Source organism: Clarias gariepinus, chromosome 22 (assembly GCF_024256425.1).
Source record: "Clarias gariepinus isolate MV-2021 ecotype Netherlands chromosome 22, CGAR_prim_01v2, whole genome shotgun sequence".
NCBI lineage: Eukaryota > Metazoa > Chordata > Actinopteri > Siluriformes > Clariidae > Clarias > Clarias gariepinus.
The window spans coordinates 6,464,679-6,492,500 of NC_071121.1; the positions used below are offsets into that span (position 1 = coordinate 6,464,679).

Here is a 27,822-nt window from a genome sequence, read left to right on the forward strand (position 1 = left end):
TACCAATTTTTGTCAGCAGTGAAATATTTCATATAAAGCAAAATACCCCAAAGCTGTAAAATTAAATGCTTGCTGTAAATAGGAATAACAACGCAGAGAAAAAAAATATTTTAAATTTGTATTTTATTTTAGGCCCAAACATTAAGAGGAAAAACAAAATGGTACATGGAAATTGTACATTTTTGCAACATGACCTTTTAGTTAAGATGTTAGGTTTTTATGCATAAAAATCACCCCTTGTTGTAGGAGGCAGCAAAAGGAAGATGCAACTGCCCTGCTATAAACCACCATACACCACTAAAGCACCTGAGGATTAACTGGATATATTGCATCTGAGATGATGTTACTACATAGACCTGTGCTGCATGAAAAGATTTTATTGCAAAGAGTTCTCCTTCGTTCAGCTATGTGCTTTTAATATCACTGCATTTTAAGGACACTAGTGATGAGGCCATGTGGGGGGGTTCTTAACAAAGGAAGATAAAGGCACTTCAGAAAATAAAAACATACACGAGTGCAAACGTGCGGAATAGAGAAGCAAATGATGTGGAGAGGAATAATTGAACAAAGGGAATACCAAAAAGAAGAACATGACAATAAGAAATGCACAAGGAGAGAATTTTTGTTGATTTATTCATCTTCAACCGTTCATGACCATCCGCACGAGTTCTGAAAAAAAAAAAAAAAAGTAGAAAAAAAAATTAGGAAACATACATTGTAAATGGATGAAGAAAGATGAGAAGGGGGACATCATCTACAACATGCCACACAGTGCAACCTTTCATTATAATTTTATTTTGACAAATTACAAATTTATTTCACAAGCTGATGTTGAACTTTAAAATGACCAACGTGCATATTTCTGGAAATTCTTAACTCCTTAGTTACTAATACTTATAAATGTGAGGGCGGCACTGAAAGTAATGCAAAAGTAGGAAAAATGTTTTTTAGTTAACTGAATTAAATAAACTATGTTGTTGGTAACTTCCTCTAGTCAAAAGGGACTACTCGGTCTCCATCACAAGTCATGCATTCACGCTATTGGTTATCCCAACTTTTAAAATCCTCTTTCAAAATCGCATTTGTCACAGTTGATTGTCTTCCACTGCGCAACAGGATATTTATAGAGATGACACCATTGACAGGAGCAACACACAGATGGATGAAGAAGTTTAAAGAAAAAAAAAAAAAAAAATCAGCATCAGAGACAGACCGTACAGTGAGAGACAAAGTGGATTTTCAGAGGATTCGAGAGTTGGGTTCAAAGATGGCACAAATGCATGGCTTGTAATGAAGACTATATTACATATACACCTTGGCATAGAGGAAGAAGAACCCTAAATGTGCAATTTGAATGCCCTATGTCATAAAGGAAATGTGTGTGTGTATGTGCGTGCGTATTTATATATACACATACACCCACAAGCTTAGCTGTAACATCTGGCTGGCCCATATGGCATGTTGTAGATGTGACCCAACCCAAACTACCCTCATTTATAACAGAGAAAGACAACAGTGAGTGATGATCACTATCTCCTACTCAGCCAGAGCAGGGGATGACCAAGTCTACAGGATTCAAGAGAAAGTTAAAGATCCTCCAGATTTAACTCCACAGCAGGTCAGAATTAGAGAACAGTAACAGTACAGAGAGTCTTTATAGCCCACCTGTCAAATCGTCAGGAAAAGTTAAAAGAACAGCAAAAACATTATAGCAGTTCACTACCACTGGTTGGTTAGTAAAAGAAGCAATTGCTCTGCTTTAAAAGCTTTGAGGGGAAGTACAACTGTTCTCGTCTACATTAAATAAACTCACTGAATGTGCCACATGCTAGAACAGGGTATCTAGTGTGGCGCATTACACTATATACAAGTTTCCAAATGAGACAATCACAGTGTATATACTCAAAGACTTTTGTAATTTCATTATACCAAACCCATAGTTATGCATACTTGAGACCTAAACAGCTGATGCCACTTAGCTTGCTTTGATTGTGATTTACTACTGGAGGACTCCTATAGCGAATCAGAAGCTCAGAAACATACAGTGATAAAGAATACACTATATGGCCAAATGTTGAACACCTCACCATCACCTCTGAGTGTGCGTGTCAAACACCCCATTGCAGATTTAGTCCCTATTTGTTATTATAATATCAAAAAAAAAAAAAAAAAAAAAAAAAAAATTCCAGTACATTTTCAGAACGGTGGTAAGGATTCGTCCATTCAGCTACAAGAGCACTAGTCAGCCAATATCTGGTTTTATTTTTTCAAAAAATAACCTGCCATCTTTACCTGTGCTAGCAGTAGCTATGTGATTAAATCACTAGATAACTGACAAAATAGCTGACAAATAAAAACCTATTATGATATATTTTGCTCAATCTGAATCAACATGTCTTGCTGTACCAATTCGCTGTGCAAGTCATGAAAAATTAAACTCCTCTTTTTTGGCACTATTACTCACAACTTTACCCACCTTAAAAAATACAAAGCATTTATTAATAATAATAAAAAAAAAAAGAGGTCAGTAAAACTAAGAATTTATAAAAAACATTTTAATTTTAAACATCCAATTTTTGCCTTGTTGACTTACTTTAGCCTACTGTAATAGCAAATAAGAGGACATGTGACTGTTTCGTGGATCAACTTTTTTTTTACTGGCTAAACTGGCTATTTGCGGTCTGACATAGACAATGGCAGTCTACCCAGCTGCAATTTTAAAAATCATCCAACAGATGATAATGTAATACCTCCATAATGGATACAACACGTGCACGTCTAAACATACTGGAGCTGTGGGTCGTGTTTTTACTCTTCTTGAGAAAAAACAACACAAAAAAAAGGACATGCTCCAGTAACATTTTAGAAAAAGCTACTTAAAGGTTAAAGTATATCTTCAATTTTTTCAATTGCTTTTACATTTAAATATAATACTTATTTATGTTTCACGCACAAAAATTCTTATTTAAGTAGATGGCTATATAGGTGGCTACAAAAGCTTTGAAAAGTTATTTTTAAATTAATCTTTACTGTAAAATAAGGTTACATTAATGTGCATTTCATAAATTTGTATTAATAAATTGTGGCTTATTCAAGCATGGTATGATGAATGACTTCAGAGTTCAGGTTTTATGATCAAGATTTCTTTGCATCTCTGGCACAAAACAGGGAAATATAGAAATTGGACTGTACAAATTATCATAAAAAATATATAATAAAAATCTGTACTGGCCCAAAATTTCATAAAAAAAAATCTAATGAATAAAAAAAAGAAAAAAAAAGAAAAAAGGTCTGGGGGGGGAAAAAAGCAGTTGTGCACCCTGCATCATGTGTCTTGGTCTCTAGTATGGATACAAATGCTTGAACCGCTTGTGGCATTGCGCAGCGTGAATGTAAACCAGCCGTGCCCTTATGGCTGATGCAGTGTTGGGTCAAACGTATGCAGAGAGCATGCCACAGCCAGGGGCCCAGAGTGAGCTGCTGCTGATGCTGTAGTACAAACATGAGTATAATACAATGAGTCAAAACCTCCACACCAACACCTGCTCGAACCAGACCTTTGGAATACAAACATGTCATGCCTCACAGAAATTTTGAACAAAGACAGAATAATGTATATTCATGCCATATCATTTTAATAACTGATAGACTGTTTCCAGTCTGGATAAATTTAGTTCCCAATTTTGCTGTAGTTTGAATGTGGTCATGTGCAGGCATTCGTGGTTGTACAAAAGGAATACAAATCTGGATCAAAGAGTCTCATTGTATACGTGTTGATGGCAGGAGAAGGACGTACTCCTGAGACGGTTCTCAGCCAGACATGATTTGACGAACGAAAGCTGCGAGAGATCAGTAAAGGTTATAACATGTATCCCACGGTCCAAAATAACATGTTACTGCATGAGACTTTAAGTGATATGCTTGATATACACTTCATACAGACAAACATGACAAGACAGATCATAATGCAGAACAGAACACACATCAAATTCCATTTGTGGAGTTTCAAAACACCAGTTTTACATTTGTTACATTATTTTACCTTCGTAATTGATGCAGCCATTAGCATCCTCGTGTCCAGTCAGGAGTGTTTCTACCTCATCCTCAGTCATTCTCTCTCCTGAAGAAAAATATCTAACTGTTATGTATTTCAAATATTTCCAAAGAACCAAGAGTTTCTTTTAAAGTAAAAATAAATTAATTAATTTAAAAAAAAATCAAAAATCAGTAGGGGGTTAACAATACACATCACACACAATTTTAATTGATTCACAATACTGGCTTTGGGATTCAATTTAATTCTCAGAATATTTTGAACAAAAGTTTAATTAAGAATAATTATGGCTCTGTTTTTACTCCTGAATCATAAACAATGCAAAACAATGTTTATTTTCATTGATATTTTTTTTAAAAAATGCCATGATGCTTAATACTGTAAACAAAATGTACTATAAATTCACCGTACCTTAAAATAAAATAAATACATTAATAAATACTCCCAAAACTTTGAGTAAACAAGGTCAGTGACCTTGGGGAAATTATTGAAACATAATAAGCTCTGTAGAAGTGCCTGAAGCATCACTGTAACCAAAAACTACTCCAAATTTTTAGCAATACTCCTACTATTTTAAAACCGTTATAACTTGGTTGTGATCTGGAGCGGTCAGTCGGTATATTCCCTCACCAATTTAAATTAAAGTGATACACAAATCGGGACTTCAAGTGTTCAAATATTGTAAAGGATAGAATACTCATCATAAACATGACTTGAATTGCACACCTTTTTGATGCAAATCATTATATTTTTGTTATACCGCTTAATATCCACTCAATAAGACAAGTCAACTGTCACTGGTTGAAAAGCACTTAAAAAAAAATTATCTGCCTGAGCAAATCCTTCCTGCCTGTCAATTATTTTGCATGTGCATGGTCAACCTACAAAATGCCAGGCTATATAAGAGATGTCGGATGGATGGAAGGGATCGGATCCATGGGGCGACTTGAACATAAAATAATAAAAAAAGATAAAAAGAATAAAAAAAGACATATAAAAATTCTAACTAATAGTAGTGATCTTGTTTAAAAAGTAATAAAAAAAAATGGAAGGATAACATTGCACCAAATCCTGTCCGGCTTCCTTTATTGCTAAAAAAAACAAACAAACAAACAAACAAAAAAAAACCCTAAATGAACATAGCATGCAGCAAATAATGCTTAATGAAAGAAAAAGAGGACTATAAACACTTATACTCGACACCCACCAAGTGTAATCTAATGCAAATCTAATTACAGCTTTAGATGACAGTTTTTTTATCCTATATAGAGGATAGTGTTTTTGTAACTAAATGGATGGTTTCGTCAGCTAGAACTGCTAATATCGCTTATGGCAGCTTTTAATTATTCATAAATTAGCTTTCCATTACAAAGAAATTCTATTCATTTTCAAACAAAACATTTTCCTCTGTACTGTATTGTCATTTGCATCAAAGTAGGTAAACTGCTTAAAAAGGATTAATTTTGCTTGTCACTTGTACTTGCTGTACTGCTTTACCCTACATGCATGAGATAAGCGGGACAGTCTTATATAAACTTCTCTGAAGAGAGGTCAACTTACCCAGTGTGGTGAGAACATGGCGGAGCTCTGCACCCATTACTGTGCCATTGCCTTCCTTGTCGAATACTCGCAGCCCTTCCACAAAGTCCTCAAAGGAGCCCTGGTCTTTGTTCTTAGCAATGGCCTGGAGCATGGGCAGGAACTGCTCAAAGTCCAGCATTTTGGTGTTCATCTCTGAGACACAGAATGTCCAAAAGATGCTGAAGTTACAGCAATTAAACTCAAACGGATCTCACATTATCAGCATTTATGTCTTTCATTTAAGTGTATAGCAATAATAAAGATAGACTTGAGTGTTAGCTTCATATCTTTACCCTCAGCCTTGGGGTTGCCTAGGACCTTAAGCACCTCAGCGTTGACTGGGTTCTGGCCAAGAGCCCGCATCACGTCCCCACACTGACTGTAGCTGATCCTTCCATCTCCCGTCCGGTCAAACAGGAGGAAGGCCTCTTTGAATTCTGAAGTGGGAAGGAAAGAAGAGATGAAAGGAGGGGGGGAGAGAAAGCGCATGTGTGTCAGTGCACAAAGTGAGGAAAGAAAGACAAGTGATGACAAGATTCATGAGGAGAGGTCAACCTCAGAAATAGAAAAAGGAATTGTTTGTTAGATTGCTCTATTAGATTATATTAAAAAGATACAAGCATTTTATTAAAAACAAACAAAAAACAAACAAAAAAACATTAATAACAATAAAGGAGTAATAAAAGGAGGAAAGCGATCATAAAAACAGGGAAAAAAAACAAGTGTAAAGCATTGGTGTAACCTGAGCACAAAGAAACATTACACGAGCAATCAATATTAATTAGGGATGCACCGAAATTTCGGCCGCCGAAAATTTTCGGCCGAAATAGCATTATCGGTTTCGGCCGAAACGTAAGAAAGCGCCGAAAATAAAAGCCGAAATTGTCGCCACGCCTCTCCCATCCTCCCGTCTCGTTCGCGCTGTCATTACGCATCAAACACGAAGTATGTCGGCGGTTTGGAAGCACTTCAAAGTTTCAGATGAGGACAGCAAAGTTGCAATATGCAACATTTTTTTAATACAAACAAAAAGAAAATATTTTAAACATGTTTTTTAATGAAGCCATTTTCGGTTTCAGTATCGGTTTTCGGCCAAGTGCATCCAAAAATTTCGGTTTCGTTTTCGGCCCAGAATTTTCATTTCGGTGCATCCCTAATATTAATGCTATCCCAAACTGTTTTTAGCGCTGTCTATTGACATTAGATGATGCAGAACAAGTAACTACTTAAGAATTTACTCATTTATTTTTAACCCCATGGAGAATAAAGCAAGCTCTGCTGATTATGAGCCAAGAGGAAGAAACACTGTGTCTCATCATAAGCTACAGGACCGCAGTCTTACACAAGTTAATAATCTAAAGAAGAAAAAAAAAGTCTACTACAAAACGCATAAATCTGCCAAAGCAGACAAATTAAAGCAAGTTAAATATCCTTAATAAGCCCATCTCTCTAAGACCACATCTCACTTAGACAACAGATCATCTGCATTACTCTTAATTGTCACAATAAACAACTGATTTTTTTGTTGTTGGAAGGATATTTACCCTGAACTCAGCACACACTAAAAGGACATGCATTAATAATCTTGAGAAACAGCATGCTTATATGATGAATAGCTTTAGGACAATTGTAATTCTTAAGTTTAACACACCTCACACTAGACAATAGGAAGCAAACCTGTGCAATAACAAGCAAAATGCAGAGTGTACAAAAATCATCTTCACAATTAACTCAAAATGCTTTTGCAACAACAACAGAAAAAAAAGGTAAAAACTAGCAAAGCAGTAATTTTGTCTATGTAAAATTGGACAAAAAAAAAAAAAACTCCTGAATTTATACACTTCCTGGTTCACATTACAGTAAATAAAATTTGTAAAGCTCATTTTAGACACCTTATACTAGACACACAAGTGTAATTTAATGCTAGATTACACAGTCATTTTCGGTTTAATCTTGGTCTATAATTTATTAAAGTCCGCACACTAATATCCCCGGACCGTTAAGCATCACTTGATTGCCCTGCTGCACAATTTCTGGCTTCCTCTGTTCAAATAGAAATACAAGAATGTCAAATCGAGACTTGTAATGAAATTTCTTGTAAATGAAAATGTAAAACTGACTGACATTTAAAGAAGACTTCAAGGACAATATGCTAATGAGACTGTTAGTCGCAATAAAATATTTGAATGGTGCAAACGCCTTAAATAAGGCTGTACATGTCTACGCAGTCGTTCCCATGAACATTTAGGGAGTGGAACGCCTGATCCTTATAAATCGACGGATAACTGGTTAAGAACTTGCAGGAAAAAAAAAAGATCTGTTGTAAATGTATACACAATTATTTACTAACACCACTTACAACCATTTCCACCTGTTTGAGTCATTAAAAGAGTTCCTGAGAGATCAGAATTTCAGCCACTGATCACCAGTGAAACTTTGGAACAAGTGCATTAGTTTAGCAGAGGATTATATAAAGAAATAAAGATGTGTTATTCTGCCCAATCAAATGTCGCGGTTTGACTTGAATGCACGTCATAGAATAAATTGTACTGCATTGCTGAACTCTGTTGACACCTAATGCAAAAACATGTTAAACCAAGGGTGCAGTCTGTAGGGGCATATTTATTAACTTATTATTATTATTATTTTTTTTTACATCAACTCAAAACCATAACATGACAAATAAGCTTCTTAATCTGATAAAATCTATACACTAAACGGCATATCAGATTACACCTCTACAAGAAGAAACATGCTTTCTGTTCATTTTAAATGCAGGTTTAAAACAACTAGATCCATTTTGCATGTTTGCAAGAGATCAACAATTGCCATTTTAATAAGGAAAAAAAAAGAATGCTAATCGTCTTTCAATACTATTGTTTTATGTAAGCCTTAAAAAAAACCTGTACAATAAAAGAAACGCTGCATTTAAAAAGTGCTGTACAACTAAATATGAACGTTTTAAAATTTTAAACAGTGTGTAAATACACTAGCTTAGTCTTTTCTTCAGCACTCAGCAATGAGAGTAGTAAAGCTGAGTGTAACCGAATGGGACGGCCCTCCAGAAATAACTCGCCTTGTTCGTGTGCTCTGCTTCCTGCTTGCTGGAATGTGGCTGTTCCCTGACCGCCTGGAAACGTTCTCTTTAACCATATAAGGAGCTGGAGAAAATGGGAACGGAGAAGATCGGACAGACTTATGTCAACCGTCTTTAATTAAACAAACCAGACAAGGAACAAACGTAAAAGATCGGGCACCTAAAAAGGCCACGGCGTCCCGTCGAGAATCCAGGTGTGGAAACTCACATACCTGTGCAGCATTTGATCGACCATGCCAAGACTTCGAGCAAAATAAGGAACAGGACCAGACTAATGCGACATTTATATAATATTAGAGCGAACATGTACACCAGATGAGTTTAAACGCTTTTTAACATGAAGGCTGGTTTCCTGTGACACACCCTGACATGCTTCGAGTCAGTACTACACAGCTGGACTTCCTAACGCACAACACAAAAACCACTTCCCTGATCTTCAAACTCTAAACACTTTCCTCATCGCATTACTTAATCATGCACACAACATTAGATCTGGCCAGGGACTCGAGAAACAACATGCAAAAAATCACACACACTCAAAAATAAAAATATTAAAATAACCAAGACAACACACACACCAGTACAAGTTTGTACTTGCACTAGACCAACATTTCAGAGCACTCACCATGGATTTGTTCCAAGTTAAACTCAATCTGCAGATTTGCACAGATGCAAGAAAGAAGAGGGAAAGAAAACGAAAAGAATAGACAGCAATAAGGAAAAAGATGGGAAGATTTCTTTGCTAAAGGATGGAGTGCAAGAAGCAGAGGATGGAGCTAATTTAAGCTAAGGAAATGAAAAAGAAAAAAAATAATACACATGCAGCAAGTCGTTTAGAACAAACTCACCAAGAATTTGGTCTTCTGAGAAGTCGCACTGTTTAAAGATAAAGCATTAGGAGCCTGAGTGAACAGATAGATAATCCAATAAAGTGGAGATAATAAAATGGCTCTTTGGTATTCAAGTTAGCAAAGTTGCTAATCAGGGTAGCGCGCGAGACACACTAACGCCGTCCGTTAACAACTAGCATAGAATTTTAAAAATAAAAACGAATTAGCCTTATGGAAATAAAGACATCATTTAATAATAATTTTATATACAGTACTATTTTACATATATTAAAAAACACTAACGTTAACTTAACCTTTACACATACTAACTAAGCTATTAAAACCGTATCTGCCTGGCTAGCTAGCAAACTAGCTAACTATCAAATCAAAATTCAAGTAGCTAATGTTACGTATTGACAAATATCTTAAAACATAACAATTTAATGGCTTGTCGATGATCCTACCATAGCTGCACGGAGGGAGGTATGAAGCAAGCTTCTGTTGCTCTCGCTGTCTGCGGACAGAGTGCAGAATTGAACTGCCTACGCTGCCTTTTAGCTCTCAAACCAGGAAGCGACTGCTGTATCGATCTGTATACTCTACACGTACCTTCGTGTATTAGCGAATCTAGGACGCAGGGTGATCCGCATACGTTTTAGATCTTGAGATGTGCAAGCAACGTCATCCCTTTGTACGCGCCTACGTTACGTAGGTGTTACGTCAGTGTAAAATACGTACAGGCTTTAGGAATGTAGAGTACTTAAAGGAATATTTCAAAACACAGTGATTCCTTTCCCCATCCTAAATAAACTGTGAATTTTTTTCCCAGCTTATTTTGTTAGTAGGCTGGGGTCAGAATACAAGGTCAGCCATTATACGGCACCCGTGGAGCAGGGTGGGTTAAGGGCCATGCTCAAGGGCCCAACAGCCAATCAGTACCACGAGCCGTATATATATATATATATATATATATATATATATATATATATATATATAAGACTGGAGTACCTGGAGGAAACTGACCAAGCACGGGGGGAACATGCAAACCCCATGCACACATACCCGAGGTGGGAATCAAACCCGGACCCCGTAGGTGCAAGACGACAGTGTTAACCACTAAGCTCACCATATATATAATTTATTTATTTGTTAGTTTATACTGTCTGGTGTTACTACTTATTTACATATTCTTTAGGTTTGTTATACTGTATATCTTATTTTTCATTTTTTGTTCTTTTGGTGGTTAAGTGTATAATTCTATATAATTGTATAATGAAACTGTATGTTTTAGCTTTATTCTTTCAATTTTTTAATTGTAATTCTTGTTATAGGCCTAATAATAAAAATAATAATGATAATAATTTTAACTGAAGGGATAGTTAAGTAGTTTGGCTTAAATCCAAATTGAGGTGCATACACACACACACACACACACACACACACACAAATGGACAAATAGACAATATGGCAACACCAATTAGTCTAATCTACATGTCATTGGACTGTGGGAAGGAACCAGAGTACTTGGAGGAGAACATGCAAACTCCGAGGGGGGAAACAAACCCCAACCCTGGAGTCCCTTGTTCCTTGCAAAAATGCATTCCAAAGTTCATTAGAAACTCATATAAAGCTTCCACAGTCCCACTCAGCTAAATCAAGTCTGTGTCTTTTGAAGGTACTGTGTGTTTAGTTCAAATTTGACTCTTTTCCTTCTCATAGCCGTATGGCTAAGCAGAACTTTATACTTGGGTTCAGGGTGACGGTGTGCAGAGCAGGCAACCTTATAAACCTAATGTTAATATATTTTGAGTTACTAATAAACTAAAGACTGGCAATTACTTAATAGCATTAAAACTGCTTCATCCATGTGACACAGGCACAATAGAGTCACATGCTGTTATATCTTAAATAGTATTGTTTTTAGTTTTTACACAAAACGCTGGCTCAGTGGTACCGTTGCCTCACACCCCAGGGTTGGAGGTCTAATCTTGCCTCCAGTCTGTTTGTGTGGATTTTTTTTTTTTTTTTTGCATGCTATTGCTCCTTACGCTATGTGGATTTCATCCAGGTATCCCATTTGATGTGGAAGTGCTTAGGTGGCCCAAGCTGTGACCTCAACCTAACTGAACACCTTTTGGGTGAACTGGAACCTGAATACATGGCATGCCTCCTGGTTTTATTAAGTATTTTATTAAAGCCTTGTACTATGGTGATAGTTATCATGAGAGAAAAATGGGGCAAATCCCATTTTAAATCACTTGATTTTACATATCTGCCACTGAGTCATGTCAATTAAACTTTTTTTAAATAGATATAAATTTTAAGCCACTGAAGGAGCTGCTTGAAGCAACTTCAAGCAACTTCAGGATAATCACATCTAGATCTGGATGTCTGAGAATCTTCAGAGATATGATTTTATATGTATATATGATAGTCATGTGTCCACATAGTTTTGGCCATGTAGTGGAAATTTCGATGTGCAGGTTTAAGGATGCACTTAAACGTTACTTACCAGTGTAAAGAATATATAGGAACAAACAAATCATGGTACCACTCAAGTGACGAGCGGCTGTACTGTAGGGTATAATACCATTTATTTATTTTACCCAGAACTGGTGATACATGCTTAAAATGTGCAGAAATGTATTAATGAATCTTCATTAATGAGAGCTCACATGAGGTTGTATGATATACAGCAAATTTCTGATGTGTCTATAATGTTTTGCATGATAATGATGATAAATACAAACATCTACACATGTTAAAGCTAACATGAATTCAGAATAAAACAATTCACAAAATTTTTTTAAAAATACACTACATAACATTTTGTTAAATTAACAGTCTAATAAAAGTCTGCAGGTATTAAGGGTGATCATGCATTAAGAAAGAAATGAAAAAGAAAAAAAAAACTATGCCAGTTAACTCCACTCTTGGGCTATTTCATGCTGAAACCTGATAATATTTTGGGGAATATACCAGCCTTCCTTACTAGTGTCCTACTTTCAGATCTTGATATAGCACTACTATTCTCTCTGGATATGGGGGCTGGGTTGACACAGATTCCTGTATGCCCTGGAGAAATGAACTAAGATAAAAAAGATAAAAGTAATGGTGCTCTAAAAATATTTAGAAAAAAAATAGCACCATCTATGATAATCTCCAAGGATTTTATATCTCGTATATATGTTTTATTTATTCTTATATTTAAGATGATCGTTGGCCTAATTGAATATAGAGTTTAAATATACCAGAATTTATGGTGATATATTCTAATAATAATAATAATAAAAAACCTAAAACTCTATAGTTTAGTCTGACTGTTAGAGAATTCTTGCTTACCTCCAGTGTACTGGGATCAAATGGGGAGTCAGAGGGGCGAAGTAGCCTTGGCTTGAGCTCTGGAACCGGCTTTGGGGGTGCAGGTGTCGTGGCAGAACATGGAAAAGGAGGTCCAAGCCTTGGTGATGTTCCACCTGATGGCGACTTCTTTATCGATGGTTCTCTTTTCGGTGCCATCTTTTACAACAGCTTTAACACTTATCTTTCTCTTTATCCTTTGCTGTGGGTTTGTACAGGGATGAGAGAGAGAGTAAAAGAGAATCTGTGTCAGATACACTGCATCCTCAGAGAGAGGGAGGGAAAGAGAGCGAGAGAGAGAGAGAGAGAGAGAGAGAGAGAGAGATGATCAGTTATGAAGAGGGCACTGTGTGTGAAAAACTGTAGGATTGTGTGAGGAGAGAGACGTGTGTAGGAGTGACTCTCAGCTTGTTTTCATATATAAGTCATGTCATGTCTGCGTGTAGGTGTCTGTCTGTAAGAGTGAGTTGGAGAAATCGAACAGTCCTGAGCTTCTCTATATTAATATCATCGCAATTTTAGAGTGTTCCTTTTGTCTGCCATGTAGCTTTCCCACGCTGATTAGTACAGATATCAAGGAACTCACAGTCGCCTGTAATACTATAGGACTTACAGTATCTATAGACATTTACCTTAGTAATGTCAGGATTTTAAAAGTGAAATGGTAAAAGTAGGAGTGATCATTTATATATAATGTTTTTTTTATATAAATGGCACTGTGGAATTGTGGGTAGTGTTACTGATGATTCAGTTCAACAAGGGACCAGAACAAACCATCATCTCTGAAGTCTCTATCAAAATGTGTGATAATATAGAAACTGAGCAGTAATATTCCAAGTGTTTCATGCATTAAATCAGTGGAGGTCTATTGTCTCCTAAATACTAATATAACTACAGCAAATATAATGCAAATCCTAATAATAATAATAATAATAATTATTATTATTATATTATTATTATAAAATGAAACCGAGATTATGGGATGGGAAGATAGGAAGTATGATGGGAAGATGGGAAGTATGTGGAGAAGGAAAGGAAAGAAAAAGCCCATAATCTAAAGCATATCACATTGTCTATTAAAATATGGTGGAGGCAGTGTTACGGCATAGGCGTGTGTGGCTGCCAATGGAACTGGGTCACTGGTGTTTATTCATAATGTATTTGCTCATAGAAGCAGCAGGATGAAGTCTGAAGTGTCAGATGCTGCAAAACTGATGGTGTAGGGACTAATGGTATAAATTAAAAAATTATGAGGCACACATTTCAACCAAGGCGACAGGACTTGTGGGCTGATCCCAGAATGCAGCAGTTAGCACCTAGCAAAAGGGATAAACCAGTTAATGGTTCATATTGGTTCACAATCAGTCATTTGTGCCCAAGGTTCACTGGAGTGCTGTCACCCATAATAAAATCCTGTAATGCATGCCATCAAATACTTTATTACTATTATAAAAGAGTAACAAAAATAATAAAATCCAGTGTTTATAGTTTTTAAATTACTATTAAAGATTTTTTATTAATATTTGCAATACATAATTTCTGTCACAATATGTAGTCTGTTAATATGAAAAGCGTTCAAATAGTTTCTCAATTATTTGATAAACACTTTGTGTTGTCTTTGTATGTGAACGTGTTAGTGTGGTGTATTAAATCAGTTTTTATGTAGCTTAAAGCTATGTATATTTACTGGAGATTTAAAAATATATATATAGCTCAAAAGGGGATTTGTTATCATTATTATCAAGGATGACAAAATATTAATATGATAAGAATTAGTGATTAATGTGTTATTGTACTTAAATTAAACATCTATCTCACCAATAAATCTTTAAATATCTTATATAGAGTAACAGAAGGATACATTTAAATATTTCTATTTTATTATATTTTTATTGTAATTTTGTTGCTGTTGGTCTTTTGGATGTTCCTGTCGGGGGTCGCCACAGCAAACCGTATGATCTGCACACAACTTGGCACAGGTTTTACGCCAGATGCCCTTCCTGATGCAACTCTTTCATTTAATCTGGGCAATCAGTAAATTATGGATTTGTACATCTCAAATTTTTAACATTAAAATTTTTTTTTCTTCGTGCAATTCTTCTTTATTGCATTAAAAATTGCTTTCTTTCTATTCTATCCTTCTTTTCTAGGCCATGAACCATCGTATAAGCATTTAATTGCACATCATACTGTGTATGGTTGTGTATGGGACAAATAAAAGTTAAATTAGAATTTTTCTATAGACTAGAAAAAAAAAAGGCACAATAATAACTTCTCCGTTCATCTTGTAAATCAATCAAATCAATTATTTATCATTTAGAAACATCCATTTTGTAATGGAATATTTTTTTGTTTTTATAAAATATTAAATTATTTAATTTATCTAGTGTGAAATTTCCACAGAAGCAGTAACAGGTAGCTGGGGTGATTACATTACCATGGTAACGCACAGAGAAAGTGACGTCTGCAGTGATGACATCGCAGGGTGTTCCGAATGGTGGACTATTGTCGTGGGAACTTCCCTTAACCGACAATAGTACTGTAAAGTACACTGTTGAATAGAACACAGCCTAGGTGTCTAACCAATTACTGAGCTTTTGTAACAAATCATAAAGCAGAAGACAGAACTTCCTAACCTGTAAGCTGCTAACATAATTGCAATCATTCTTTACTGTACTCATAGTCAAGTCAAATTTCACAGTCAGTGTGCAAAGCAAAACAATTTATAATGACCAATACCTATTGTAATGCACTTATATGCACCTCAATTTTGATTAATCACCAGAAAACTTCTTACAATAATTACTAAGTTGCCTTGCACCTCCAGGGTCAGGGGTTCAATTCCTGGCTCAGGTCTGTGTAAATGGAGTTTGCATGTTCTCCCAGTGCTTGGTGGGTTTATTTGGTTTTTTTCCACGGTCCAAAGACAGTCAGATTGAGTTAACTGCCATTCTTCCCTATAGTGTGCAAATTGCCACAGTCTTAAATTAGGAACAAATACTGTACAATGGTAATCACCATAGGCCTCCACTGTCCCTGGTTGGCCTACAATGGTTCTAGATGGATGAAACAGCATTAATAGGTCATGTAATACCACACTGCGACCACTAGATGTCCGAATTCCTAAAGTCTATGCTCTAACGTCTTTATTATAGGCAATTAAGAATGGTTTTCTCATTGTAATATATTTATGATACTTTTTATTTTAGGAATGTATTTGCAATTCCCATACTGAAAATCTATAATTTTATATGCTTTCAAGTTAAATTTCTGAAATTACATAAAAAGAACAGGAAAAGGAATTGACTTCACAGAACAACCTCTCTAACTAACTAACTAACTAACTAACTAACTAACTAACTAACACCATGTCCTTAAACAAAGTTTTTCCCCCAATACCTACTTTAATGCCCTTATAGGTACTTATACGCACCTCCATCTGTCATGCGCTAATTTCTAACAGTGGTGTAATACCACACTGCGGCCACTAGATGGTAGGATTTCTAAAGTCTATTTTATTATAGGCTTTTAAAAGGTTTTTTCGTTGTAATATGCGTATGACACACTTTTTATTTTATAAATAAATTAACATTTTCCCATACTGAAGAGCATTTATATTTTATATGCTTCCGTATAATTTCTGAAATGACATAGAAAGAGCAGTCTAGGAACTGGGTTCACAGAACAAACAAACACCAAAACCATGAACAAAGTTTTTAAACAGTACATATTGTTACCTTAATTCCAGAAAATTTAAATGGTCAGATAAACAAACAATAATAAACTGTAATGAAAAATAAAAAATCTGTCGCGTGACTGTCTATTAGTCGTGTAATACTACACTGCGGCCACTAGATGTCAGACTTTTACGTCTATTTTATTATAGGCTTTTAAAAGTTTTTCTCATCGTAATATATTTATGACACTTTTTATTTTACATTTTATGCATTTTATTATTTTATTTATTTCATTTATGAATTATCATTTCCCCTACTGAGAATCATCTATAATTTTATATGCTTTGAAATTACATAAAAAAAAAAAAAAAGAACAGACCAGGAACTGGCTTCACAGAACTAACTAACTAAGTTTTTTTTTTTTAACCATAATCTCCTAGGCAACAGTGACAATAATCTAAATATGTGTAGAATCCTGATGTCATCTATTACTGTCTCTCTTCCGATAATTAAAAACTAAGACTCCGCCCCCAATTGGATTTTAGGTCCAATCCATCGCGCGCTCAATGGGCCTTGAAATCGCCGTTTATGTGTCTCACGCGACAGAACAATAGTGACACGCTCGCGCCCCCCACTGCGACACCAACGGCCCCGCGCGCGCGCGTTTCCGCGTTTTCTCATCTGAGACTGTAGATTAAGACAATTGCGTTGTTAGCCTTAATGTTTTTAGCATACTTGGTGTGTTCGTTTAATATAGCCTACTGCACATTTATTTTCTAAGAAAAATATAATATTTGGATGAGTGAAAGTTTGTAATTTGGATCTTGATCTGTAATTTTGGAATCCTGCCTTTAAAGTTCTTCATGACATGCATACATGTTCTTAGCATTTACCAATTTAACCACAGAGCTAACCTTTTGGAATGCTAAAGCCCCCTTTCCACCAAGTGTTTATAGTTATAGGCTTTTGTCTCTTGTAGAGAAGGGTTCTTTGGGTCATCTTATTGATCATGGAGACCTTTAAAAGTGGCCATTGCTGTGAGGGCTGTTAAAGCACTTATTATTTCAAAAAAGAACATGCAGTAGAAGATCCCATAAAATTCACTTTATTACTTTTTATTTTACAGTAACACGTAGGGGAAAAGAAACCACAATGAAGGGAAGCAGGAACAACGTCTACATGACGGCTAATGGCCAGATACAGTAGATACAGGGTAGTCTTTCAGCTGCTCCTACCAAGACCCTGCCACAGCAAACCATCCAGTCTGCAAACAACCTCGCACAGGTTTTACAGCTGGTGCCCTTCCTGATTCAAACCTCCCATTTTATCTGGGCTTGGGACCGGCGCTGCATCCAGACATTGGGTGGGAATCGAACCAAAGCCTTCCACGTGGCAGGCAAGAAACCTGCCACCTACCTGTTATTTAGCCTTTTAAGATCCAGACTCTAATGTGTGTATTGTCATTTTCCCTCACTGTTTCTGTTTATCAGCATCCGATAACAACTAAATTTAATCTGTTCCAAACAGGAAAAAAAATTGGCAATAGACTAATTCCTAATGGCATTAAAAGTCTCTTGCAGTTATATGCATACAATGAAGATAGGAGAAAATTCGATGAGGCTGTGAGGATGAAGTCTCAAGAGGTTAAAGTGCTGATTAAACCTGTTTGAAAAATTTAAATAGATCTGTAAGATAAAAAAAAATTCTCCAGTATGCTGGATCAGAGTTTCCTTTCCTGCTTAACCACCCATTTTTTAGTTTTTGATATTCAGAAGAAAAAAATCATAGTGGTTTTCTTGCACTTGATCAACCTATCGAAGTATAATTAAGCAGTCAAACTCCTCGCTCTGAAAGGGTTTCTGTAATGCTAACATCATAGCTGTAGTTATAACTAATCATGTATTTTTGGAGGCAGCCTGAAGTACAGGTAAGTGCATTGTGAATATTATTGAACATAATGTATATAGACAGACTATTTGTTGCATTATAGGCTAGATTTTCCTGGGGCGAGCTTGGGGGGTGATGGTGGTTTGGGGGGTGGGGGTGGGGTTATGTTTGGGGTTTAAGGGTTTAAGTCGGCCAAATCGGCCTCGCGTGCACACTTTAAAAAAGTGTCCGGTAATCCAAAGAGGAGTCTGCCGAGCAGACACAGATTTAAAAGATTAATTTCTGGGCCTCACGTTTCCCTAAATCTCTTAGTCAACTCCACCGTAACACTCTCGTCTCCCACACACGCGCTCTCAAAGCCTTGATCTAATATTTTTGAAGAATGAACACCATTTGTAATACTCCCGGGTTAACCTCTGATTTATGTAAATGAAGGAGAGCATCTCTGCAGCTGAACAGTGTCGAAAAGGTGTGCACCTGCCTTTAAACCAGAAAAGCCTCTGAAATGATCTCCATGGGTGCTGATTTTCCAATTGAAAAAGTAAACTTCTCTTCACATCCACCTTTTATATTTCTTAAGGCCAATGGTGAAAATAAATTTAATTATGCCAAATTAGGGAAAGGGATTCAATTGTTCCTCTGAGCTTCTCCCAGAATACATAATAGAATTATAGCAACTGCCTCAACGAATGCCTTACAAAATCCCTTCACCATGCCAAATCATCAAACCAACTGATTTATTTTTAATGGTATTACACCCCTCACTCTGCAGTGTCATGGTAATAACTGGAGCTCCTGCAGCTGCCTCTATATCACATTAGCCAAGCTTAATATTGACTGTGCAAGGCTCACAAAACAATACGCCGGAGGACAGACAGCTTAAAGACAGCCAACGAATCCATAAGCTTTTCAGAGGGCTGGAAAGGAGTTAACTAAGGCTCTGAAGTTGCTTTTGCCCTGAAGGAGTGGCACAATCAATAGGATGCTAAGCAGCAATTCGCCCGTGTGGACCCTCACCTTCCCTCACACACCAAGCTGACAAGAGACCATGAAACCTGATGCAACTTGATTCCTTTTATTTAGTCTGTCTTTCTTTCATGTGGCCAACAAACAATCACTTTTCGTCTCACTTAAGCCCAAGCCTTTCCAGCTGCTTTTTTTTTTCTGTCTCTGAAAACACATGGGAATCATGTAGCAACAGTGTGTGGCTTCAAGAAATAATCTTTAGCATTAGGCTATGTTAGCACAAGTTAACATAGTTGGTCTACTTGTTTGACACACTCTGTAAAATGGTTCTCCAAAAGCTCTTTGGATGGTTAATGGATCCATGTGGTTTTGTAACCTGGATCTACTTGGACCATTTTCTGTGTTTGAGGTTCTAGCCTGTGAGCTACTAAAGGAAGATGAAGAGTAGGTTTATATAGAGGCTTCAATCATCCTAATAGAAGAAATTCTTAATGGTTCTTCCAGTTTGGGTCACCCAACAAATGAACAAGCAAACAAACAAACATACAGTTTTACTAAAGTGTTCTTTTGCATCCACTGAAATTACATTGGACCAAAGTGTCCATCTGTGTGTGTGTGCGTTTGCATGTGCGTGTGTGTGTGCATGCTGTGTTCGTCTCACGTTTGCAGAAACCCACAGTGGGAATCAGACAGTGCCACTTGTGGGTAGTGTGCACCTGATCACAAACGATTCATGGCCTCCTGCCAAATGCACAAAAATTGTTTTAATTTAATGAAATAAATCCTTGCAAATCGGCTCACCCCAGTGATTAATTGCAAACTGTCAGTCTTATTGCCCTTGCGTTTATGATACTTATGAATCTCTCTATGATGATTAGGTTTGTAGCTGTGGGTTGCACCAGGAACGGACAAAAATCTGTGCATTGTGTTTGCTCATACAGATTACGGCCCTTGATTAGTGGATGGGTGCAATCCATTCAGGCTCTTTCCCTCCCACCCTGCTAAAGCCCCTTGGGGTATGCCCACATCCCAAAGGACAGCCGGCTTGGCAGATGGAATCCCCTCCTCCCTCCCTCTCTCTCTCTCTCGCTCTCTCGCTCTCTCAGCTCATCACAAACAGTGCTGAGATCCGATTCGGGAACAGGAATGGATGGCCGCTGATGTGATGGAGCCTGAGATGCTCTACACTCTTGCAAAAGATAGGGCACTTTAGAAAGTTCTTAAGTTTTTAAAATAAACACATTAAAAGGGAAATCCTTAGAGGGACAAGTAAAGAAACTTAAGCTCTCCAGACCTAAATTAAATATATGTCTGATGTCATAGGTTATGATAAGATATGTACATGTTTACGACTTTTATACTTTATTCTAAACTTCCAAAACACAAATTCAAGAAAAACACTTAAACTAAGGTGTTTTTTTCCCATCTCCAAGCAGTGCATTAAAAGCAAAGCTAATGACATCGCTTTCCACGGCCATACATGTTATACTGCTCTTAAAAGGCCCTGTCTGGCCATAAACGTATCCACAAAGCTGTCTGCCATTCTTAATTCCTCCAGCCATGTTAATGTCAGTGCAGTGAAGCAGAATGTCTAGAGAGGGGTTGCAGGTGGCATGGTGTCTAAATGGGTAATTTTACGCTTGCAATTATGCGCTGGGCTCGTGATATAATATGGGATTGATTTACGCAAACTGGCAGACTGGCCCCTGCGGCCTCCCCTGCGACCGCGTTAGCTCGAGTAGCCGCTTCGTTTCGCCTTCGCTGGCCATGATGGTTGCTAATCAAGATAGGAAATAATTCATAGTCAAGCCAGTGCACTGATAGATATTAAGGGGAAAAGTGCACCTTGGGTTTGTACTGCCTCTCTGCTCTTCTGTATGACTGAGGGGCCTCGGAACTCAGTTGTGCTGTATATCTGTCCCCCAGGATCGCAGGATTCTGTGTGCAATTCTTATGCATTTGGCTCTGTTGAGCGGAAAAAAAAAATGAAGGGCTGTCATTTTAGGACCATAAGTGATAAAATGCTCTTACACACACGCACACACACACACACACACACACACACACACACACACACACATTCTCTATAAGGGCTTTCTAGTATTTTTCTAGTTTTTTACCAATATAAAAAAAATGTTGAATAATTCTATCCAATCTAGAACAAAATTCTCATTTCAGACTTTATGTTTAACAAAAGTTGCACCCAACAGTTCCGTCACCCTGATACACCCTCCTTTTATTATTACTACAAGGGGCTCAGCTTTCAGGAGGGCTAGAGGGAGCATGTGTGCATGGCTTTAATTCCTATTGTATTCGTGCAGTCTTGGTGTAAGCGAGTGTGTCTGTGTCTGTGTTTTGGATCGAGGCAGTGAGGGAGAGAAAGAGGGAGAGAAAAAGCCAGGAACAAGGACCCATCTGTCAGAGAAGCGAATGTGTCCCCCCTTTTCCTCTCCAAACCGCTCCCCTGGGACACTAGCAAGGGATAACTCACTTGTGGCAAGAGTTGTGGTTTTTTGGTTTCTTTGCACATAGGAAAGGAATCTCAAGCATAAGAAATGACAACACAGTAATATTTAATAACATCACAACGGGGCACTTCAGAGAGGTGTATAGAAACATTACTGCATTGTAGAAGATGAGATCTAGACAAGAAAACTTGTGTTATTAGGGCTGACGTGTTGACAGGGGGTGGATTCACTTGCTCAGAGATTGGCTTTTAATGTCCTGTTGGCCTTCTGCTAAATCTTCACTGGTTTTGTTAGTTTCACACAGTGCAGTACCATATGGAGGAACTAGTTCTAATTAATGAGCGAATTATATAATGAAAAGAAGACATCAGTCTGTAGAGAAGAGTGTAACGTTTGATTTTAATTCTGATAGGTAATTCACATGTTTTTAAATGTCCCAATTTTGTATCATCTAGATCTGGGTTAGTCCAAGAAAATGTTTTTCTTTTTTTTTATTTCATGTTTTTTTCTTTTTTTGTTTAATTGTTTAAATGAAAAAAAAAAACACTTAACATTTGAAATTTAAATAGTAACAGATTTCAAAATAAAATAAGTAATTTTCAAATTACAGTCAAGTTTTTTTGTCCTGTTTTATTTATTTTTATATTTATTTATTTATTCATTGAATTTACACTCATCTTGCATTACTCATTTTGTAGCATTGTGGATATTTAATTGTCCAACTTGGGTCAAACTTTTCAAGTTGCCTTCCACATGCTTCTTACAATAGGTTCTGGAATTTTAGCCCACTCCTTCTGACAGAACTGGTGTAACTGATTCAGGTTTGTAAGCCTTCTTGCTCGCACACACTTTTTCAGTTCTGCCTATTGGACTGAGGTCAGGGCCACTCCAATACCTCGACTTTTTGTTCTTAAGCCATTTTACCACAACTTCCTGGCTGATGTCTTAAAATGCTGCTTCGATATACCCAAATCATTTTTCTTCTTTGTAATACCATCTATCCAGGTTGCCAGTTCCTCCTGGAGCAAAGCACCCCCACAACATGATGCTACCACCCTCATTCTTTACAGTTGGGATGGTGTTCTTTTGCTTGCAAGCTTACCCATTTTTCCTTTAGACAATGATGGTCATTATGGCTAAACAGTTCAATTTTTGTTTCCTAAGCCCAGAGAACATTTCTCCACAAAAGTTAGATCTTTGTCCCCATGTGCAGCTGCAAACCATTGCCTGGCTTTTTATGGCAGTTTTTGAGCAGTGGCTACTTTGTTGCTGAGCAGGCTTTCAACTTTGTTTATGTTTATGTTTATGTTTATATCATTCTCGTTTTTAATGTGGATGTAGGATATGCTTTTGTACCTTCAGTGTCTTCATAAGGTCCTTTGCTGTTGGTGATTAATTTCTACATTTTGTACCGAAGTAGGGTATGCATCTCCTTCTTGAGTGGTATGACCCACTGGAATTGCGATATAGTAAATTATAAGTAAAATAATCTATAAAAATTATTTTTTTTCTTGGTTTAGAAGTGAAAAAATAAATAAATAAAATGAGGACATGAATTGTTTGCTTAGCTTACTGTTCAAGCTGACCTGACAATTTAAGTTACTTTAAGTTTAATTATTATTATTATTTTTATTATTGGCCAGGCGGTAATTCTCCCACAGAAGTGATATTGATGTCAAACATGATGTGAGCTCCAATGAAGACCTAAACCACATGCTCACAGTCATGAGAGTCTGAGAAGCTGTTTCATTTTGCTCTAACCTGAACTCTGAACTCTCTCAACAGGAGGGATGCAGCCGCGGCCTACCATCTCGTGTTCGGCAATTGTGTGACTTCATGGACACTTAAACAAACATTATGAAAGTACTGAAAGTGAGGTCATGTGAAAAAGCATTCCCTCGAGGTAGCAGTTCGGCAGAAAGTGGAACAGGATGGTGCAGTGGCCAACATGGGATACGGGAGGAGGGGATGGGATTGAACACAGGAATTCCCAGTGCAGGCTGCAGGTGTGACACAGGGCCGCGTAAACACTCCGGGGATGTGAGGGTACGAAGAAGCAGGGTCATTTTTGGAGCCTCAGGGAAGCACACACATGCACTGTCAACACACACATGATCTCTTGTTTATATGGGACAGAAGACATTTAAATGAGCACAGTCACTCATTTAGACACACACACACACACACACAGTTGTGCAGTACATGAATATTACACATATTCTCTCTTTGACAAAATTTCACAAAATGTGAAATTTCTCTTTCCTCATCATTTCATATAATATTTATTTTGAAGATACATTCATATAAGGCGGCTTAGTGGTTAGCACCGCCGCTGTGCACCACAGGGGGTCCGGGTTCGAGGCCTGCTTGGTGGGTTTCCTCTGCGTACTCCGGTTTCCTCTCACGGTCCCAAGACATGAAGGTTAGGCTAATTGGCATTCCCAAATTGTAGTGATTAAATGAGTGTGTATGTGTGTGTGTGCCCTGTGATGGATTGGCACCCAGTCCAAGGTGACCCCTGCCTCATGCCCTAAGTCTCTTAGGAGAGGCTCCAAGCCCCCCCCGCAACCCCGTATACAGGAAAAAGCGTTATAGATAATGAGTGAGTGAGTGATATACTCATATAGTGCCAATTTTGGTTAATGCCAAGGAATAAGAGTTCATGTGTCAGATGATACTAAAAAATCAAGAATCATAGTCACACTTGCCCTCAGATATGTGTAACCTGTAATAGAATTACAATAACGTTCAAGACCAAAGAAGTGGCATACAAGGAACTACAATTTTAAATGCATTTATTATTTCTAATATTAATGTGACAGTTATGGAGAATAGCATTGTTGCCTTGCAACTCTAGATTTTTTTGGAGAGGGTATAAATCTTATCCCTTGTCTGTATCTGTGATGTTCTCTCAGTGAATGGTGGGTTTCTTTCAGGTCCCCCGGTTTCCTTCCACAGTCTAAAGACATGCAGTGTTTCCTGAGTGGGAGTTCCAAATTGCCCTTAGTGTGCATTAGGGAATGTGGTCTCTTGTGCCCTGTGATGGGTTGGCAATCCATCCACAGTGTCCCCTGCATTGTGCTCTAAGTTCTCTGGCAGAGGCTTCAGACTCCCCATGACCATACACAGGATAATCTGTTTAAAGAATAGACAAGTTCTTGATAATGATCGTTACCTGTATCATACTTTGTGCATAATTTTTACCTGTTTAGTGCAGTATACTGTAGCTCTGTATAGTATAGTAGGTTAAATAAATCAACCCAGCCATTCGGTGATTCATAATGGGACTATTGCTCTATATACAATAATATTTTGCAACTTATTTTCTATGTTCAGTAAATAGAGTCTATAATCTGGAGTTTAGACTTCTTAAATAACCGCATAGTAGAGAGTTTAGCCTTTCTTTATGTACAGTATGTTATTTAAAACAGCCCTAGAAACGGCACTTGAATGTCTTCTTCGCAGTATTCCACCAACAAGATACATTTTCTATGTTTGTCTACATACTTTGCAATTAATCTATCATTTTCATAAAATGGAATAATGTATTACAATTTTATGTTACTGGGCAAAAAGATATGGTTAGTGTGTATGTTCTGCACAGCATTGTGTCTATTATCTGTTATGACTACAGGGTTCTTATTAAAATGTAACTTAGTGTGTAGAACCAAGCATGTCACTGAGAGCTTAAGCACAGTGTGAATCGGGGCGGAGGTGTTAACGCGCACTGAGCACACGCCCCATCCCTCTGCTCTTCTCTCCAATAAATGGCCATCTGCTCCTTTATAGCCAAGAGTTTGACTTAAAAATTTTGATTTCTAGTTCAATTAATTATAGTTTTTGAACATTGATAAATTGATGATAGTAAACATATTTGTTTATAATAAATGCCACATATGAGAGAAGATAAAGTCAAAAAGTTGATAGTTTTTTTTTTTTTTATTATCAAAAAAAATGCTTATTATTTAGGCCATGTCCTAATAACAATTGTTGCAACAGTGTCTATTAATAATTCTCATCACTCATACTTAAATTTGGCTCATAAACAAACTATAATAATAACTAATCATGCCTGACCTAGCAATATAATTCCACAAACATTTGCACACATAATATGAACACTGAATAATAATTTATAATCTAAATTAATCTCAAAATCATTTTTGTTACCAAAATGTGTGTGTTATTCTTTACTCCTGGATAGCAGCCTAATTGCTGACTGTAACCTATTTTTCAGCAGACAGATTGAAAGGAGAGACAGGGATTAGCTAATTCATTAGGTTTAATCCATTAGTGTGTGTGGAAGGGAAGCGCTTCACCAGACATTTAATTGGTGGGATATTGATTTTAGACAACTTAAGTATGGTGAAGATAACAGTGTGTATTTTAACAGTGTGTATTTTAAACCTTGCTGAAAATGAGTACTTTAGTAATGAAAACTTACTTTAATTATAGTAATAAAACGCTTTTCATTAGTTTTTGTTTTTTCTTTTTCTTTTCAACGAAAAAGATGTATTCGGGTAAAACAAAAGATTTCACCCTCTGAGATTTTTAGGACTGTAAAAAGTATTAAATAAATATGTTGTTGTGATGGTTACCACTTGCACCTCCAGATTCAGTTCGATTCCCGCCTTCGGGTGTGTGTGCAAGGATTTTGCATGTTCTTTCTGTGGGTTTCCTCTGGGTATTCTGGTTTCCTCCCAAAGTCCAAAAACATGCAGGTTAGGCTAAATGGCTTTCCCAAATCGCCCTTGTGAGTGTTAACCGAGGTCCTACGATGGTTGTAAAAATGGGCATAAATACGATGGTCACCATTGGCCTCCACAGTCCCTAGTTGGACTACAGAGGTTTTTATGGATGGATGGATGTAGAAGTTTGAAACTTATTAGATTAAATTTGTTTTTTTTTTGTTTTATTATAAATATAATGTTATATATAATATAAATATTATAATGATCCCTAGACAAGTGACTGCCTTTGTTAGAAAAAAGTACTTATATTTGTTTTAACAAAAATAAAGATTTGAATAGTCAGGTATTACAATGTTCATGCATTTACTGTAATTATTTTAGGTAAAATGTAAGCACAATTCAGCTTTAGGAATAAGAAAAAAGTGTAACTCAGGAGGGAGGAGGATTGCGGGTGAAGCAAAAGAGAGAAGCGTGTGTCCGTCTTGCGCGCACACAATAGGATCAGTGTGAGGTCACGTGTAGTTACAGAAATCCTGGAAATCACATATGGTGCATGGTGTGTCTCGGCATTCTGTGTACGAAAAAAACTTTTTGGAAATAATAATATGCATTATAAAAACAAACAAACAAGTTAATGAATGAATGAAATAATGAATGAAACCAAATTTGACTGGAATTTCATTTAAACTACAGCCTACATTTAATATCAATAGGTTAGATCAGTTGAACAGCTGGTTCCAGAGTAAGTAAAAGCAATGTGCGCTCCAAGTCGCCTAAAACAAAGCTTGCAATCCAGCAATTAAAGTCCGGGGAGGTTGATGGAGCACGCTGCTAATGAGCGGAAGAAAAGAATGAATGAACCAACACACACACACACACACACCTGCTTACACCGCGCCAAGCTGTCACAGTCGTTTACGCACAGCCAGAGGGAGACACACCAAGTTTTACTTCACCACGAGTTGAGCGCAGGATTTGCTGAAATTCGTTCCCTTGTGATGCTGATTTAATCGGATCTAAAAATACCTGAATGCATTGCTAATTTAAAACAAAAACACATTCTTGCTGCTATCCTAGTCAAAATCGCAGTGACCAGTGTGTGTGCTGTGAGGACTCAAACAAAGGTTTAAGCGAGTGTGTCTCATCAGTTTTACTAGATACCAACTAACCTGAACCACATGACAACCAACAACCAAGGAGATCTCTAGACT

At 37.0% G+C, this 27,822-nt stretch overlaps 2 protein-coding genes across 3 annotated transcripts in view; both read right to left on the reverse strand.

Annotated features, from left to right (window-relative positions):
• birc5b (baculoviral IAP repeat containing 5b) overlaps positions 1 to 27,822 on the reverse strand; it is a 152,257-nt gene that overhangs the window by 107,272 nt on the left and 17,163 nt on the right. The window lies entirely within an intron of this gene.
• On the reverse strand, positions 107 to 10,157 carry zgc:153867 (uncharacterized protein LOC337226 homolog). Of its 2 annotated transcripts, XM_053482314.1 has the most exons (7): positions 10,027 to 10,157; positions 9,581 to 9,608; positions 5,929 to 6,072; positions 5,615 to 5,788; positions 4,043 to 4,120; positions 3,797 to 3,839; positions 107 to 669 (listed from the first exon to the last, which is right to left on the reverse strand). In XM_053482314.1, the coding sequence occupies exons 1-6, from the start codon at positions 10,027 to 10,029 to the stop codon at positions 3,811 to 3,813; spliced, it is 456 nt and encodes a 151-aa protein (XP_053338289.1). In that variant the 5' UTR covers positions 10,030 to 10,157; the 3' UTR covers positions 107 to 669; positions 3,797 to 3,810. The 2 variants fall into 2 exon arrangements, with proteins under 2 accessions (XP_053338289.1, XP_053338288.1); XM_053482313.1 differs by lacking the exon at positions 3,797 to 3,839.